Source organism: Brassica napus, chromosome C9 (genome assembly GCF_020379485.1).
Source record: "Brassica napus cultivar Da-Ae chromosome C9, Da-Ae, whole genome shotgun sequence".
NCBI lineage: Eukaryota > Viridiplantae > Streptophyta > Magnoliopsida > Brassicales > Brassicaceae > Brassica > Brassica napus.
The window spans coordinates 18956635-18973392 of NC_063452.1; the positions used below are offsets into that span (position 1 = coordinate 18956635).

General features: G+C 41.5%; 2 protein-coding genes across 5 annotated transcripts; one reads left to right on the top strand and one right to left on the bottom strand.

Moving 5' to 3' along the window:
• The first annotated feature begins 6540 nt into the window (after window positions 1-6540).
• LOC106386768 (autophagy-related protein 18h-like) lies at window positions 6541-11381 on the top strand. 4 transcript variants are annotated; one of them, XM_013826584.3, is made up of 8 exons: window positions 6541-7849; window positions 7924-8340; window positions 8476-8910; window positions 9165-9395; window positions 9488-10174; window positions 10248-10482; window positions 10553-10969; window positions 11077-11381. In XM_013826584.3, the coding sequence occupies exons 1-8, from the start codon at window positions 7658-7660 to the stop codon at window positions 11079-11081; spliced, it is 2619 nt and encodes an 872-aa protein (XP_013682038.2). In that variant the 5' UTR covers window positions 6541-7657; the 3' UTR covers window positions 11082-11381. The 4 variants fall into 4 exon arrangements, with proteins under 4 accessions (XP_013682038.2, XP_013682042.2, XP_013682049.2 ...); XM_013826588.3 differs by having other exon boundaries at window positions 10556-10969; XM_013826595.3 differs by having other exon boundaries at window positions 7927-8340.
• Window positions 11382-13741: 2360 nt separating this feature from the next.
• LOC106417129 (tropinone reductase homolog At1g07440-like) lies at window positions 13742-15355 on the bottom strand. The gene is made up of 5 exons (XM_048767491.1): window positions 15124-15355; window positions 14822-15029; window positions 14487-14703; window positions 14217-14323; window positions 13742-14101 (listed from the first exon to the last, which is right to left on the bottom strand). The coding sequence occupies exons 1-5, from the start codon at window positions 15201-15203 to the stop codon at window positions 13913-13915; spliced, it is 801 nt and encodes a 266-aa protein (XP_048623448.1). The 5' UTR covers window positions 15204-15355; the 3' UTR covers window positions 13742-13912.
• Between the last annotated feature and the right edge of the window lie 1403 nt (window positions 15356-16758).

Consider the following 16758-nt stretch of genomic DNA (forward strand, 5'->3'; position numbering starts at 1 on the left):
AAAGAACCCTTCAGTACATTGCCTCCCACCAGCAACCTTTACCCCACCACAGACTACAGTGTCGTCGCGATTCATCGGTACCCGGATCTAATCAGAACAGCCTCAGCAGACAGACCCTTTCCCTTGGATCCTATATCATTGTCTCTCGGTATCCCAGTCGCGATCCGATCATATTCAGATCAGACGGAGTCGCAGTGAACAGACAGACCTGCGGTCTCTAACTGAGACTCCGATCGGCCCTCCGGCGAACGCTCCCTATCTTTCTGATCAGAATCGCCCTCTCGGTACCATCAGTCATGCCCTGTTTCGTATACAGAACAGGGACACATGGCTGACTAGCCAGATAGACTCGCTACCCAATAGAAGCTCAGATCGGCCCTCCGGTCATGCTCTCTTGCTTCCGATCTGTCTCTCTGATCTCTCCCTCCAGTGTCATCAGTACGATCTGATCAGTCAGAGTCGCAGTGAACAGATAGCCCTGCGGTCTCTATCTGAGATCCCGATCCGCCTTCCCAGATCCTCAGTACGACCCTTGGCTCAGTCCGCAAGGATCAGTACGCAACTACCCAGACTCGCGGTCACCGTCGGTTGCTCAGATCGGCTTTCCGGCCATCTCTTTCACTCTTCTCGTCCCCGGTTTCTCCTTTCTTTCCTCTGTTTTCGGTCTCAGAACAGAGTAGAACAGAGATCTCCATTCTGATCCGCGGGGTTTCCATTGCTCAGTACGCGGCTCACCTTTTACGACTCAGACTAAGCCGCCCTGGCACCATCGCTCTCCGACGGTGGGATTAGAACCGGATCAGTCCTTTTCCACGAGCCCAGTCTCTCTCCCGATCCCCTTTCTCTCTCCGTTCTGTTCTCTGTATTTTTGTCTCAGAAAACCCGTATCCCCCTTAGCTAATCAGTTCATGTTCAGCTCAGTCTCAGTTCCCGTCATAACGTATACAAGTCAGTCCACACATTGACTAACTTGTCTCGGATGACAAGACCAGATGCCTTCTCTGAATCCGTCCAGCTTAGTCCAACAAGCTGAACTGCTATGTTCGGACAGACAGTATCATCTTAATCTGATTAGAACTATCCAGATGACATGTCCAACATGTCTGTCCCGCTTGATCAGTCCGACCTTGGACTGATCCAGTTCAGACATCGGGGCAGGGATGCTACAACTCTCCCCCACTTGGAATGAACTCGTCCTCGAGTTCAGCAGGCAATAGAACTTTGTTCTACCCATTCAGAACAGTCTCCACCACTTGGAATAAATCCCAATCAAACGGCACTCATGCCTTGACTCAATGCTCAGGCTTTCGGTCACTCGACCATTTCTGTGTTCCAGACTTGGTGATCACAATCACGCTTGGAGTCCATTCCAACAGACTCGGTTCAATACACCAACTCACTAAGCATAGTAGTCCTTACTTCCGAGCAATCTCTTGGTGTTTGGACACACACTTTGGCGAGAACACTAGACTCCCAACAGTGCTGACCAGTTTACCAGTTTTTTTTTTTTTTTTTTTTTTTTTTTTTTTCCAGCTTAAACCTTACCCGATCACAGTCACATATTGACTCAGTTTCCTCCTTCTGAAACTCAGTTCCAACCAGTCTCAGTCCAATCCTGACATGACTGTTTGATTCTCGCACTCCAGTGTTCCTTAGCATGGCCTAACTCCGAGTACTAGGAACTTAATCTTTTCAGAACGCATGGATCTCATCTTGATCCTTACTGTTGTTTCCTTCGGATCACTCCCTGATCCTATCCAGTCACCGACCACTTATGATCGATTTCAGCTTTTCTCAGATCTTTACTGATCTTTTATTGACACCTCCGGATCATTCTTGATGCTTACAGACATTTCTTACCGGATCCCACACTTGATCCCTTGTACAGTTTTCCTTTCGGACTCCCAGTCCTTCCCGGTTCACAATTTCAAAATGGCAAACTCATCTAGTTCCCATTGACTCAGTCACGGTTATGTCTTGGAAACTCAGCAGTTCCCAACGACATCAGTTCATACAATACGTACCTAACGGACATACGTCCTACAGACATGTGATGGCAAACTCTCACTAGTTCCCATCCATGATTTCATCGCGATCGGAAACCCACAGTAGTGAACTCCTTGAGTTCCAGTAACAGTATAGTTATGCCTTGGAAGGTACATCTCCCACATACATCAGATTGGGTTTCCGCAGATCACAGTACAGACACGCGATGGCGAAGTAATCTAGTTCCCACCGATGCGATTACAGTTACGTCTTGGCAACTCTACGGTTCCCACAGACGTCAGGACAGTACACGCGATGACAGACAGTCACGTCTTGGAAACTCTCGGTTTCCATAGACGCCAGAACAGACAGTCTCATTACAGTTATGCCTTAGCAAACCCATTCAGTTTCTAAGGCATATTATCACCACTCGTCATCAATAGCATCTTGTACCTCCGAGTAGTTTCTTGATCACTTAACAAGTCTTTGGCAAGTACACTTGACTTCCAATCTCTTGTTCCGATGATCTCAACTCTCGGACAGCACAAACCTACTAAGACAATCAAGCTTAGATAGTCTTGACAATTCCATTGTCCTTTTCTTTGTATCCAGACTTGCTTACACTTGCCACTTGCTATGTGTAAGTCTTACGCAGATTTTTCCGAATCCTTTCATGGAACTTCCAATTTCAATTTCCCGGACCAGCTTGTCCTTTACCTTGAAAATCTTAGAATCCGTCTAAGCATTCTCAACAGACGTCCCATTCGAATGTAAGTCTCTGTACTTCACATTCCAGCATCAGTGCCTTAGCCGTTAGTCCTTAGGCTCTTCCATGGACGACTTGTTCAATTCAGTTTTCCGATTCCCTGACTCTTTCAGGTTATCCCTTAGCAATCCAGCTATCGCCTTAGCCAGTTCATTGAGATGGGTTCCATCTCAATCCTCGGACCACCTGTCCCACTCTGTTTCCGTTCACAACCTTCAGCTCATCCACTCGGCTATTCTGCCTTGAATCTGTCCGCTGAAGTCTTCTTTCCAAATTCAGTTAATGGACGTCTTGTCCATACAGAGTTAAACTCATCAGCTCTTTGGCTCCATATCCGACATCATTGTCCTTGTCTTACTTAGACTTTTCCGAAGCATCCTTGGTTTCCTCGAGCCACTTGCTTCAATTCTAACTTCAGCAAACTTATTATCCTTAAGCTTCAGAATACACTTCGTCAATCTTTCCCGTTTCTTCACTTCAGAATTCGGGTCCATTGACTTAAATAAACCTCTCGGTTGTTTCCAACTCTTAGGTAGATTTATTGGATAACTCTTCTCGAGTAATCCTGAACACCTTAAGCAATCCGATCATTCTCCAAATGATCTTAACTCAGACTTCATTCAACCAATCCAATCATTTCATCAATGATCTTATCTCTGGTTCTTTACAGTTAGACTTTTAACTTACATTTGCCCATACAATGTGTAAGTCCGACTTGATCACTCCCAAAATCAAGTCTCTCATCAATTCTCCAATGCTCGCGCTCAGCATTTTCCGCGTCCATTCGGTCTAGACAAATCTTGAATAACCCTTCCAACTCTGTCCTAGAACCGTAATCGCTCTGATACCAACTTGTGACGCCCAGACCCGGTTTCCCTTACCGGCGGTTCGTCCTCAGTTCGCTTCCCTCGACCAAACTGGCCATATCCGAATTTTTTTCTCTTAACTTAGGATTTTTATCCAGTTTTCCTCTATGAGGTTCAGCTCAGATCCGAGTGTTCACTAAGTATATCCAGCATCCTAGCGAATCACTACAACAGACAGTATAATAAACATATACCTTACTGCCTCAGTGCTTCGTTATCTGAAAATCCATCCAAACACTCCGTCTTATCCAGCCAGCTCGATCAGATACTTAACCGAATCCCCTTGTTCCTTAGTCACTCAGCCAACCATCCCCACGTGACCCAAGCAAACAAAGAGAGACGGCTTGGTCTCCAACCAGCCATCCAGAACAGATAGTACGCTAACCATGCTTAGCGTCCTAGAACCAGTCCCTGATCACATCCAGATCAGTTAGTACACAGTAGGCTCCACAGCCTTCGATTCAGTCAGTACACAGTCGGCTCCACAGCCATCGATTCAGTCAGTCCTGATCACATCAGGATCAGTCAGTACGCAGTTGGCTCCACAGCCATCGATTCAGTCAGTCCTGATCACATCTGGATCAGTCAGTACACAGTCGGCTCCACAGCCATCAAGTTCCAGTAACACGCTCCCCTGAGCCGTGTACATCAATACACTATCCAATCCCTCCTTCAGTTCATCAGAACAGACTGATAGCATAAGCTGTCGCACACAGATCACGCTCAAGCTCCAATCGGCTCTCAGATCATCCCGGACCGCACAGACCAAACCATAATCCAGTTCTGTGCGCACCTCTGCTCGATCCAGTATCCAGTACCCAGAACCCAGTCGGAATTCATCCGATCAGAACAAAGAACCCTTCAGTACATTGCCTCCCACCAGCAACCTTTACCCCACCCCAGACTACAGTGTCGTCGCGATTCATCGGTACCCGGATCTAATCAGAACAGCCTCAGCAGACAGACCCTTTCCCTTGGATCCTATATCATTGTCTCTCGGTATCCCAGTCGCGATCCGATCATATTCAGATCAGACGGAGTCGCAGTGAACAGACAGACCTGCGGTCTCTAACTGAGACTCCGATCGGCCCTCCGGCGAACGCTCCCTATCTTTCTGATCAGAATCGCCCTCTCGGTACCATCAGTCATGCCCTGTTTCGTATACAGAACATGGACACATGGCTGACTAGCCAGATAGACTCGCTACCCAATAGAAGCTCAGATCGGCCCTCCGGTCATGCTCTCTTGCTTCCGATCTGTCTCTCTGATCTCTCCCTCCAGTGTCATCAGTACGATCTGATCAGTCAGAGTCGCAGTGAACAGATAGCCATGCGGTCTCTATCTGAGACCCCGATCCGCCTTCCTAGATCCTCAGTACGACCCTTGGCTCAGTCCGCAAGGATCAGTACGCAACTACCCAGACTCGCGGTCACCGTCGGTTGCTCAGATCGGCTTTCCGGCCATCTCTTTCACTCTTCTCGTCCCCGGTTACTCCTTTCTTTCCTCTGTTTTCGGTCTCAGAACAGAGTAGAACAGAGATCTCCATTTTGATCCGCGGGGTTTCCATTGCTCAGTACGCGGCTCACCTTTTACGACTCAGACTAAGCCGCCCTGGCACCATCGCTCTCCGACGGTGGGATTAGAACCGGATCAGTCCTTTTCCACGAGCCCAGTCTCTCTCCCGATCCCCTTTCTCTCTCCGTTCTGTTCTCTGTATTTTTGTCTCAGAAAACCCGTATCCCCCTTAGCTAATCAGTTCATGTTCAGCTCAGTCTCAGTTCCCGTCAGAACGTATACAAGTCAGTCCACACATTGACTAACTTGTCTCGGATGACAAGACCAGATGCTTTCTCTGAATCCGTCCAGCTTAGTCCAACAAGCTGAACTGCTATGTTCGGACAGACAGTATCATCTTAATTTGATTAGAACTATCCAGATGACATGTCCAACATGTCTGTCCCGCTTGATCAGTCCGACCTTGGACTGATCCAGTTCAGACATCGGGGCAGGGATGCTACAGTTTGCCTCCACAACATTTCTATCACGAAAAGTAACTTTGATTTGGTTTGTATCTTTCATTTTCAAGAGAATGACATATATATATGTGAGTTTTTTGGTATTGGTAGGTAAGAAATTAACAACAGATTTACAACGAAACCATTTAGAAGTCTTTTACTTCAGTGTAACAACGCTTTGCGAGGAAATCAGTTCGGTACAATCCACTAAAAATACGTTTTCACCAACTACTTTACTTTTACTCGTACATTCGTCGTTAAACGAATATAAATTCTATCGCCATGAAATATTCCTTATTTTACAACGAAGTTATAGCCAATTGTTACCTTCGTCGTAAAATTACATATTTCCTCGTAAGTTTACTTCTGCTTTACGAATAATTAATTTTTCCACATAAACTCCTCATCAAATCGTATGACGGCCAATATTAGTATTCCTCGTAAATGTTTCCTAGTAAATCGTAAGTTTTCTTGTAGTGCAAACCCACACAGTTAGCTGAGAGATTATAGTATATAGTTTTAAGCTTTTAACCTTGTCTTTATTCAAGTTCATTATTTTATGTCGATTACAAATTGTAATCAACATGATTCTTTAATAATTGTTTTTCAAATAACCCATGATCGAATTAGTGCTTTTATCTCGAACACACCGTACCCAGATCGAACAGTTCTGTAATTCGATAACGATATGATTGAATGTTCAAATTTGGGATATCTATCACGGTTGTTTACAGGTTGTTAAGTTTCCCTAAAAATCGACATATCACTTAGCTCACGTCCGATGGGCTTGAGCCAAAAAAAACCTTTTGGGTAAAAAAAACAAGGATAACGTGCTCACTGTTTGCTCTTCTAGCAATTCAAGTATTCAACAACACATGCACACTGCAGTCTGCAGACAGTAATTTTTTTTGTCAACTGTTTCTTTCTATTAGAAAGGCCCAAATGGGCATACTACAAAGGAGTTACAGACATCCCAATTCTCATTAATACAAACGCGTCTCTTCGAAGTAAGTCTTCAACACGCGTCCTTTTCTGTATGTTACATGAGATGAGACGATAGCCAAATTAGGGTGACACGTGTCCCTGAACACCACGCGTGGGATGAGAAATCTGAGACGCAACCTCACCGGCGAACCGCCGTCTTCCAGAGCTTTGTCTCCGGGAACTATTTGAAACTCCTTTGCTTCTTATCTTTCGTTCAACCGTCACTTTAGTTAGAACCACCATCAACGCTGCCGGATAATAAACCTGGGAATACTCAGTTGATCTAATAGAAGATTTTACCGGACCACCTTCGATATAGAGAAGATGCTGATTCATCTAGATCTCCATCATAACCAACCAAAATCAATCCAACATCACATCTTCCTTTCCATCTAGGATACTTTACCCATAAACTGATTTAGCGACTCCAACAAAAGAGAGAAGAGGAGAGTCTTCCTAAGCGAACATGATTTTGCTAACGAACTGCGAAAGATAAGGATTACGGTATTTACAATGATCCCTTTCGAAGAACATGGAAACATCTTTGAAACTTTGCTTCGACTGATATCGGATACACCACAAAAGTCGCCACTGCGAAGACTAGATCCGCTAATCGGTATAAAAGAGATTCGCCGAGCGAAAGTTATCTACAAACAAAAAACAAAAGATAAAAGGGGTTGGTGCCGCCACTTCTTTGATGAAAGTTCTAGAGAGAGGTCAGAGGAAAGGAAAGAAGTGAGAGGTTTTTTTTTTTTTTTTGGGTCAGACTGTAATTATTAATTTTTTTGAAACAAAATCGAAGTGAAAAATAAGAACCGTTTCAACCTTTTCTTCTTCTACTTTCATCTCACAAGGTCAACAAGAAAACCCAAATCCAAACTCCACCGCTAATTCAATTAACAAAAAAAAATGGCGAAGCTAACGAATTGAAAGATCTCCTCCCCTACTTCCCACCCCTTCCTCGTCGTATGCTGTTTTCTCAATCGCTTTTCGTCTTCCGGTGACCGAGAATCTCTTGTAAAACAAGTTGACGTATTACTATGAAGAGCAGCAGCACCAAGGCCAAAATCAACATCAACAACGGAGTTAATCACCAGACGACCAATGGCTTTCTGCCTAATTCGCTAAAATTTATCTCTTCCTGTATCAAAACCGCTTCCTCCGGCGTACGCTCAGCTAGCGCTTCCGTCGCTGCTTCTCTCTCGCCCGATTCTCAGGAGCCTAACGATCAGGTTCCGATTTGATTCAATCTGATCAATTTGGTTTTATGTTATTTTCTTTTTAGACTTTGTTTTTGGGATCAAAGCAGGTGTTGTGGTCATCCTTTGATAGATTACACACGAGTGAATCTTGTTTCAAGAACGTTCTTCTACTCGGTTACGCCAACGGGTTCCAAGTCGTTGATATCGATGATGCAACCAATGTCAGTGAGCTTGTGTCGAGGCGGGATGACCCCGTTACGTTTCTTCAGATGCAGCCTTTGCCTCCTAGATGTGGAGGAGTCCAAGGGTTCAGATCATCGCATCCTATACTTTTAGCAGTTGCTGATGAATCCAATGGCTCAGTTAGAAATGTTTATGATGATCCTCTTGCACTCTCCCCCACGGTTGTGCGGTTCTATTCACTTAGATCTCACAACTACGTTCATGTTTTGAGATTCCGTTCTTCTGTTTATATGGTCAGATGCAGTCCCAGGATTGTAGCTGTTGGCCTTGGTTCACAGGTCAGCTACAAGTTTACTATTTTTAGATTTAAATAACAACTTTCTGAATAGTAGTAACAAAAATATATAGATATATTTAGAGATTTTTTTTACGTGCGGTAAGATTTAATTGATCTTTGTGCCACTGCGATGCAGATTTACTGTTTTGATGCGCTTACACTGGAAAACAAATTCAGCGTGCTCTCGTATCCGGTTCCTCAGCTTGGAAACCAAGGGATATCTGAGGTCAATATCGGATACGGTCCGATGTCTGTGGGACCGAGATGGTTAGCTTATGCTTCCAACAGTCCTTTTTCATCTAGTATAGGTCGCCTGAGCCCTCAGAATGTTACACCTGGCGTCAGTCCTTCTACGTCGCCGAGTGGCGGTAATCTAGTGGCAAGGTACGCAGTGGAATCTAGTAAGCATCTGGCAGCGGGTTTACTCAGTTTGGGTGATAAGGGTTACAAGACTATATCTAAATACTGTCAAGATCTCAAGCATGACGGTCCTAGTTCTTCTCTTTCGTCCAGTCCTGGCTGGAAAGTTGGTCGGGCTGCATCTTCAGCTGAGTCAGATGTTGCCGGAACGGTTAGTCTATTAGAGGCATCATCTTTTCTTGATTATATTGGTTTGAAACCATCTATTGAGTATCGCCAGTAACGTTTTGTTTTTACACTGTGCTGCATTTTGGTCGACTTGGGTTTTATTAAGAATTCTCCGGTGTTCATGCGCAGATATAAATATTTAAAATTAGAAAATCATAATAATTGATCAATACTTTTTTCACCTTGGGTTGTATTAAGAGTGGAGTAAGTATGACACTTTCTTATCATGATGCCTAGGTTATTGTCAAGCATTTTGAATCTCGAGCCACTATAGCACACTTCAGGGCTCACACTAGTCCAATATCGGCGCTTTGTTTCGACCCAAGTGGCACTCTATTAGTAACGGCCTCGATCCACGGTAACAATATTAACGTTTTCCGGATTATGCCTTCAAAGAATGGTCAAACCTATGATTGGAGCTCCGCACATGTGCCTCTTTACAAACTACATCGTGGCATGACATCAGCTGTATGTTTACTTATTCCATCTTCTGTTGTAGCAATGTTTCATTTTACGCTACTGTGAACGAACGCTGATGTGGCTATTACCCATCCCCACAGGTAATACAAGATATTTGCTTTAGCAGCTACAGTCAATGGATTGCTATTGTGTCATCTAAGGGAACCTGCCATATTTATGTTTTATCCCCTTTCGGTGGAGAAAATGTTCTTGAGATACGGAACTCTCACGTCGATGGACCAACGCTTGCTCCAACCTTGTCCCTGCCATGGTGGTCGAGTCCATCGTTTATGACCACCCAGTTTTTGTCTCCACCGCCAGCATCGGTAACTCTTTCTGTTGTTACCCGAATCAAATGCAACAATTTCTTCCATGCTGCAAGTTCCGTTGTGGGAAAACAAACGTCCTTCCCTTCTGGCTGTCTCGCTGCTGTTTTCCATCAATCCGTGCAGTCGTCAACTCATGCCTTGGACTATCTACTGGTTTACACTCCATCCGGTCATGTAGTTCAGTACAAACTTGTTCCATCTCTTGGAGGAGACCAGCCTGAGAGCAATTCTCGAATTGGAGGAGTAGCTGAAGAGGAACTGAGAGTGAAAGTCGAACCTCTTCAGTGTTGGGATGTCTGCCGGAAAACAAATTGGCCTGAGAGAGAGGAGAACATATGTGGACTTACTTTCGATGGACGGAAAATTAGTGAAGATGTAGCGAGGCCTCTGCACGTTTATCTTGCTAATGCAGAGGTGATGATAAACTCCGGAAGAAAACCAATCTGGCAAAACTCAGAGGTTATTATCTACTACTTCTCTGTCTCGTTAACGATCCTGGATAAATCATGATATGTTCATATACACATTGCAGATATCTTTCTATCCGATGTTAAATGATGGAAAGAAGATGAATTTGCATCATCATCATGGAGGCGGGGAGATCGAAATCGAGAAAGTATCTGCAAATGAGGTTGATATCAGAAGGAAGGATCTGCTTCCGGTGTTTGATCATTTTCACAGTGTGTATTCTAGTATGCGCAGAGGATTTTATGTGGAAAGAGATTCAGATTCTTCTTCTTCTTCTGATCCTCCTGGACAAGTTAAAGGTAATCAATTTCACTTCCTATAATCGATGCATTTTCGACGTTTCTCAAAATCTTTAAACTGAATGTGTAGCAGGTATGGCTTACACCGAGAGTGAGGAAAGAAGTGGAAGTATAACATTCAAACAACCCGTGGTTTCGATTTCTTCTGCTGTGAAAGACAGCGACTATACTATAGACGATGCTCATATGTTGCTAAAGAACGCCTCCCTGCCCGCTGAAACAACTATTGAAAACAGCAGCGGGACAAGTGGAGATTCAAATGTAAGTTTTAACCGTTCTGATCTGAGCTTGAATGCAGAAGGAGAGGAAAGTGAGGAGGGAGCCATTGATGGCTCCCCAGATTTTCAGCTGTTTTTCGAGGAAACTGCTAAAGAAGCAGAGGACAAGGATGATCCATCTGATCAAAGAAAACTAGATGATGATAATGATGATGATGGTGACGACGATGATGACATGCTTGGTGGTGTTTTCGCTTTCTCTGAAGAAGGTAAGAATAATTCTTCCTTCCCCATAGGCCGCCTAATATGTTTGGCTATTCTATTTTTTTCTAACTGAAATGAATCAACATTTTTAGGATTGATGTTTTGTTTGCAGGTTGAGCTTGGTTTATGTTATGGCCAAGCTCCAGTGGAGAAGTCACTTACTAAATCCCGTTTGCTGCAAACTTACTCACTGATGAATCTTAATTCCCTGGGAAAACATTCAAAATCAATTCACATTTTATCATCTGTTTCTGTAAATGCTTGTAAATCGATTATTCGTAATCAACAGTCTTTCTATTTGCATGGACTGCTTTTCTTTGTTTCTTTTGTAATTTTCTTCACGTGTAACTCTCTATTCATTCATCGGGAAAAAAAAAAAGGAAAAATAGAATAAAGATTTATTTCGTTTGGGTTTTACTACTTCAGACATCAATCAAGAGACGTGTTTTTTCTTCGTTGTGTTTGCACTATCTCATGTTTCTGCGCAGGCTAGGAGAATGCTAACGACATTCACAATTCATTTAGTTTTTTTTTTTCAAACAACTATTCATCTAGGCTTTCATTGCCGGCAATAGTGTTATTAGAAATAATTACGCTGGGAGACACAAGTTCAGTTTCCATTTTCTCTAAAAGACACATTGTATATATGACACACTTTCTCATAGCAAATTGACTAACATAACCTTTAAGTAAGACAATAAGATAGTTTCTTTATTCTTTCTTTAGTTAGCCTTTCTAAAGAATAGAGTAAACTCTATTTGTTTTTTTTTAAAACAAAAATCTTATTTTTCCAGATTCCCAAATTCAGAAAAGTAATTCTAACCCCTTTACCTCTCGACATTTTTTCGATTTGGAAATCGAATTCTGGAAACGAACCATAATCTTCTCGATCCAAAATTCTCCCTAACCCCCTTTTTCCATGCCAACATCTTCTCCATCTCTATTCTCAAGCATACATCTATTGGTCTTCTCTACCGTCTATGGAAGCGATGGTGGCTATGAACAAGGTGGTGGTAGCTATAAACGGCGGCGGTTAGTCCCATGGAAGCGGTGGTGGACACCGTGGTGAGATGGGAGTGGATACCATAGTGGAGGCAGTGGTGGTTATGGAGGAGGCGGTGGAGACGTGATAGTTATGAAGGTGACAATAGCTCTCTTGGTCAATGTGTGCGTGGATATTGTTTGATGTGGTCGGAAGAGTTGTGGATGAGGATCGGTGGCTCTCTTGGTCAATGTGTGTGTGGATATTGTTTGATGTGGTCGGAAGAGTTGTGGATGAGGATCTCGTTTTCAGTGGTTGTGTTGATGTTGTCAAGAGAATCGTGGTTAAGAAAATTGTGGTCAAGAGAATTGTGGTTAAGAAAATTGTGTTATAGAAGAGAGCATTGTGGATAAGATAGTTATGGACAAGATACTTGTGGTCAAGAGAATTGTGTTAACATTTTTATAAAGAAGCCATGCAATTCAAACCTCGTACTCACAAACATGTATACATGATCCGTCCATAAGTATCCATCCACAAGAGCTTGTCCACGTGGTTACTATCAGATTACGTAATGTTTTGACATTTTTTGTTGTTTCCAGCTTAACTAACTGTAAAATTATTTAAAGATGGAGACAATATATACTAATTTTTTTTGAATTGAATAGTCTCTTGAATCTTTATTTCTCAATATGTAGGAGGGAAGATGAAGATTGAACATGTATTCATAATCCATCCACAATCGTCCGTCCACAAGAACTTGTGTGCTTTTTATACCACCGACAGCCACCGTTAATGATTTTTCCTTTTTTCAGATCCTGCAGAGGACGCCGTAGACCACCGTCTTCCCATGAGGCTCTTCGCAACTGATAGATTCTCGAGGCTCAGTCCCGTGGAAACGATGGCGGTGGCGGTGGAGGGCGTGGTGGAAGAAGCGGTGGATACCACAGTGGAGGCGGTGGTGGTTGTGGAGGCGATGGTGGAAGACGTGAGTATGGATACAATGGTAGTGGTTGGTGGAGATGGCTGCCGAATCTTCATCCACAAAACCTTGAACATGAGACCTCATCCATAAGATCTTCATCCACAAACCCTTGAACATAAGACATCACAAACCTCATTCACACAATCTCATCCGTGGAACTCTGTTAAAAAACCTTTAGTTACAATTTTTTGGTCCATTTGAAATTAGTTATTGTCTTTTTGATGGTAAATTTACTATATATGAAAGAAAAGTTTGATCATCTTTTTATGAAAATGATGAACTTATAATCCACTAAAACCATCCACAAGACTTCGTCCACGAAATCTAGTCTACAAAACTCTTGTAAGATTAAAAATCTCGTCCACAAAGCTTCGTCCACACGTTCACATATCTTCCATCCATGACTGCACCATCCAACATAAAACCCATTAGCTGTATCCAATATACCTTTACATTTATTACAACTGAACCGTAATATAGTTACAAAGAAAGAAACAAGACTTCTAAAAAGCTAACACTCTCTTTACAACAACCAAGGGTAGTTCTGGGCAATAAAAGACAGCTGGCGGGATAAAGTAAAGGAATGTGTGCCAAACTCACATTGTGTCTTCCGCCGAGAAACAAACACACAATGTGTCTCTTTGTGTAACTGTCTCATTATTTTTCAGCTAAATAAGTATTTGAGTCGGTTTAAAGTCATAATGCTCCTGTATCTTGAAGCTCCAAATACCATTGTCTTGGACTCTTAGTGTATCTAGCAAAGCTAGCTTTGAATTTCTTCCATTTATGATTTATTATTACTTCAAGGAATAGATAAAAATCATATGTATTCTGTCTTAGTTTCTGATTTCATTTTTTATACTATGAAAAGTACTTTTACTTTGTCAACCTCGCTCTTTTTAAAGAAAAACAACCTCCAATAAAATACATAATTCATATGAAGTAGAAATTTGAAATTGTGTTTTATTTTGGTGATTGGATTTAAGCATGTGGCTGATACGAGAAGCCATTTATAGAAAGACCTCCATCGACGCAGATGGTCTGACCCGTTATATAAGAAGCTGCAGGCATACAAAGAAATGCCACAAGCGATGCTACCTCCTCCGGCTTCCCTAAGCGCCCCAAGGGATTTGTTGATTCCACTGCTTTCTTGAATTCATCATCAAACGCCTAAATATAATCATCGTGTGGGAAAGAAGTCAAAACTTCATTTAAAAAGGTGCAATATTAAAGTCAAAATATCATCAAAATAAAGAGGGATCTTTAATCAACAATTGGATCTCACAGCTTCAACTAAAGGAGTGGCAATGACTGCAGGAGCTATAGCATTAGCCCTTATGCCGTCGCTAGCCCATTCGCATGCCAAATTCCTTGCTAGCTGATTCATTGCCCCTATATATGTATACACATACTAACATGTGTTATAAGACCTTGCCTAGTGATATGCGGGACAAACATCGTTGAAATATATATATTTAATGTAACTGGAAATTCACAACCAAGTGGCACAGTAGATGGAGCTTTGGTTTTGGTTTCTTCTTAAGTCAGTATGTACCTTTTGTGGCACAGTAGATGGAGCTGATGCCAAATGACACGACCCCAGCAACAGAGGATATGAAGACGATATTACCACACCCTGAAGACTTGAGCAGAGGATGTGCAAGCTGGCTAAAATGGTATGCAGATTCCAAGTTGGTGGAAATGTGAAACGAGAAATCCTCTGCCGTATTTTCAATTGTTGGCTTTGACCGGATTGCGCCAACGTTGTTGATCTAATATCAAGAATACATAACCGGAGACATGAATCAGCCAGAAGTGAGTATTATTGATCTGTCTTTGTTTGCACAACATTAAAAAAAAAACAAATGATATAGAATGCAGATAAATTACGAGGATACTGAGCTTGGCATCAAACAAAGTGGATACAGTTTGCATCAGCTTCTCTCTTTCGGTCCAGGACGATGCGTCACAGACTGAACCAGTGACTTGAAACCCTTTCTTTTTCCAGTCGCTCAAACACTCGTTGAGATGTGCTTCATCTCGAGCACACGTATGTATTATTGCTCCAAATCCTGCAAGTTCTTCTACTATAACATGCCTAAAAATTTCAAGAATCAACAATATATAGATTAAGAAGAGTCTAGTCACTAGTGCTTTTTAGGATGTATGGAGAGAGAAGAGGGTTTACGAACCCAATGCCTTTGGTTCCACCGGTGACAAGTGCGGTTTTGCCTTGAAGGCTCCATCTTCGTCTTTGCCCTTCTCCAGCCATTCCCCTCAGATTGAAGTGGATAATCTTATGGGAATACAAGTATATATATGGGCCATGTCCACCAAAAATATTAAAAATCTCATTTTTGGAGGATCCAACTCCGTGTCTGTGAGGTCTGAATCGAAGGCCCCAATATTTAAGTGTGAACGGTGACCAAAGGAAACAAAAAAGAAAGCTATGTTCTTTCATATTCTTTAAATTTTTTATCATGACAAATATGTTTTCTTTTTCATTTCTTTGTTTGTAAAGAATTATTGAACAAATTAATTAATTAATTTTGATAAGGAATCATTGTTCCTTGTTATTTCTAAAATTTTATTTTTACTCATTCTTTTTTTTATTTTTTTATATTGTTCATACGATTGTTATCAGTCATACCTGTAATCTAATGTCTTGGACGAGGGAACGATCGTGAGCCATAAGATAACTCGGACTCGCTTATTCTTTTTTGTTAGTGGCTTAAGAAGGCAAACATAATCAATGAGATGTCTAGCAAATTATCAGAGGATTTAAATGAAATTGAATACAAACACAAACTTGACCAAAATACATGAATAACTGCTTGTGAAATCTTTCAGGGGGTGTATTCAATATAACATTTGAGTTGATTTAATTTTTAATGGAGTTTTAGATGATTTTAATAAGTTGCAGAGATTTAGGTGATTTTTGTTAAACCACTCTAAAATATAACCTAAAACAACGGGATTTGGTTTTTAATTTTTTTAACTAATAAACTCCACCCAAATACCCTAAAATCACCTGAAAACTGTAAAACTTTACAACTTAAAATATTTTTAATAACGGTGGATTTTAGAGTATTTTACGAAATGTTAAGTTCAATAACAGTGAATTTTAAATGAGTTTTTAAAATTCATGTTTGAATAACAGTGAATTTAACATTTTAATACAAATAACCTAAAACTCTCAGTTGAATACACCTCCCTCAGAACAACTTTAGTGGTAAGATTCTAAAGTTTTAACTTGGTTTATATTATTATTTTAATAGAGTTGAATTATTAGATTAACTTTAAATATTTTTCTAAGGGGGAGAGGAGAAAATGTCAATAAGAATCATTTGACACCACAAAAATTTGATAAAAACTTTGATTTGTGCTTAAATTTCATATAAAATCAGTAGCTAAATGGTAACATCCACCTATTGAACCCACAAAAATCAAAGCTCGATTCCATCTTGACCTCTTTAACATTTTTTTTACTTAAGCGGCATATTGACCCCACTTAAAATTAGGACTGGGTCTGCCAGCGGTTATGGCCAAGCTCCAATGGAGCAGTCACTTACTAAATCCCCTTTCCTGCAAACTTGCTCACTGATGGATCTTAATACCCTGGAAAAACATTCAAAATCAATTCACAATTTTATCATCTGTTTCAGTGAATAGGACATGACATTTTATCCGTTAAATTTAATTTGATTCGTTATTCGTCTCGATTCGATCCAAAATTTTCGGATATTCGTAGACTTCCGAAGCAAAGCAAATACTAAAAATCAATATCCGTTGAAATCGAACAAATCACAAATATCAAAATTTTAAGA

What these genes read in the sequence shown, in the direction of transcription:
- LOC106386768 (XM_013826584.3), top strand. Translation starts at nt 7,658, where the DNA reads ATGAAGAGCAGCAGCACCAAGGCCAAAATCAACATCAACAACGGAGTT. An exon ending in CAATCTGGCAAAACTCAGAG is followed by an intron (nt 10,175 to 10,247) that starts GTTATTATCTAC and finishes TACACATTGCAG; the next exon opens with ATATCTTTCTATCCGATGTT. An exon ending in TCCTCCTGGACAAGTTAAAG is followed by an intron (nt 10,483 to 10,552) that starts GTAATCAATTTC and finishes CTGAATGTGTAG; the next exon opens with CAGGTATGGCTTACACCGAG.
- LOC106417129 (XM_048767491.1), bottom strand. Translation starts at nt 15,203, where the DNA reads ATGGCTGGAGAAGGGCAAAGACGAAGATGGAGCCTTCAAGGCAAAACC. An exon ending in ATGCCAAGCTCAGTATCCTC is followed by an intron (nt 14,704 to 14,821) that starts GTAATTTATCTG and finishes TCTTGATATTAG; the next exon opens with ATCAACAACGTTGGCGCAAT. An exon ending in CATCTACTGTGCCACAAAAG is followed by an intron (nt 14,324 to 14,486) that starts GTACATACTGAC and finishes ATACATATATAG; the next exon opens with GGGCAATGAATCAGCTAGCA.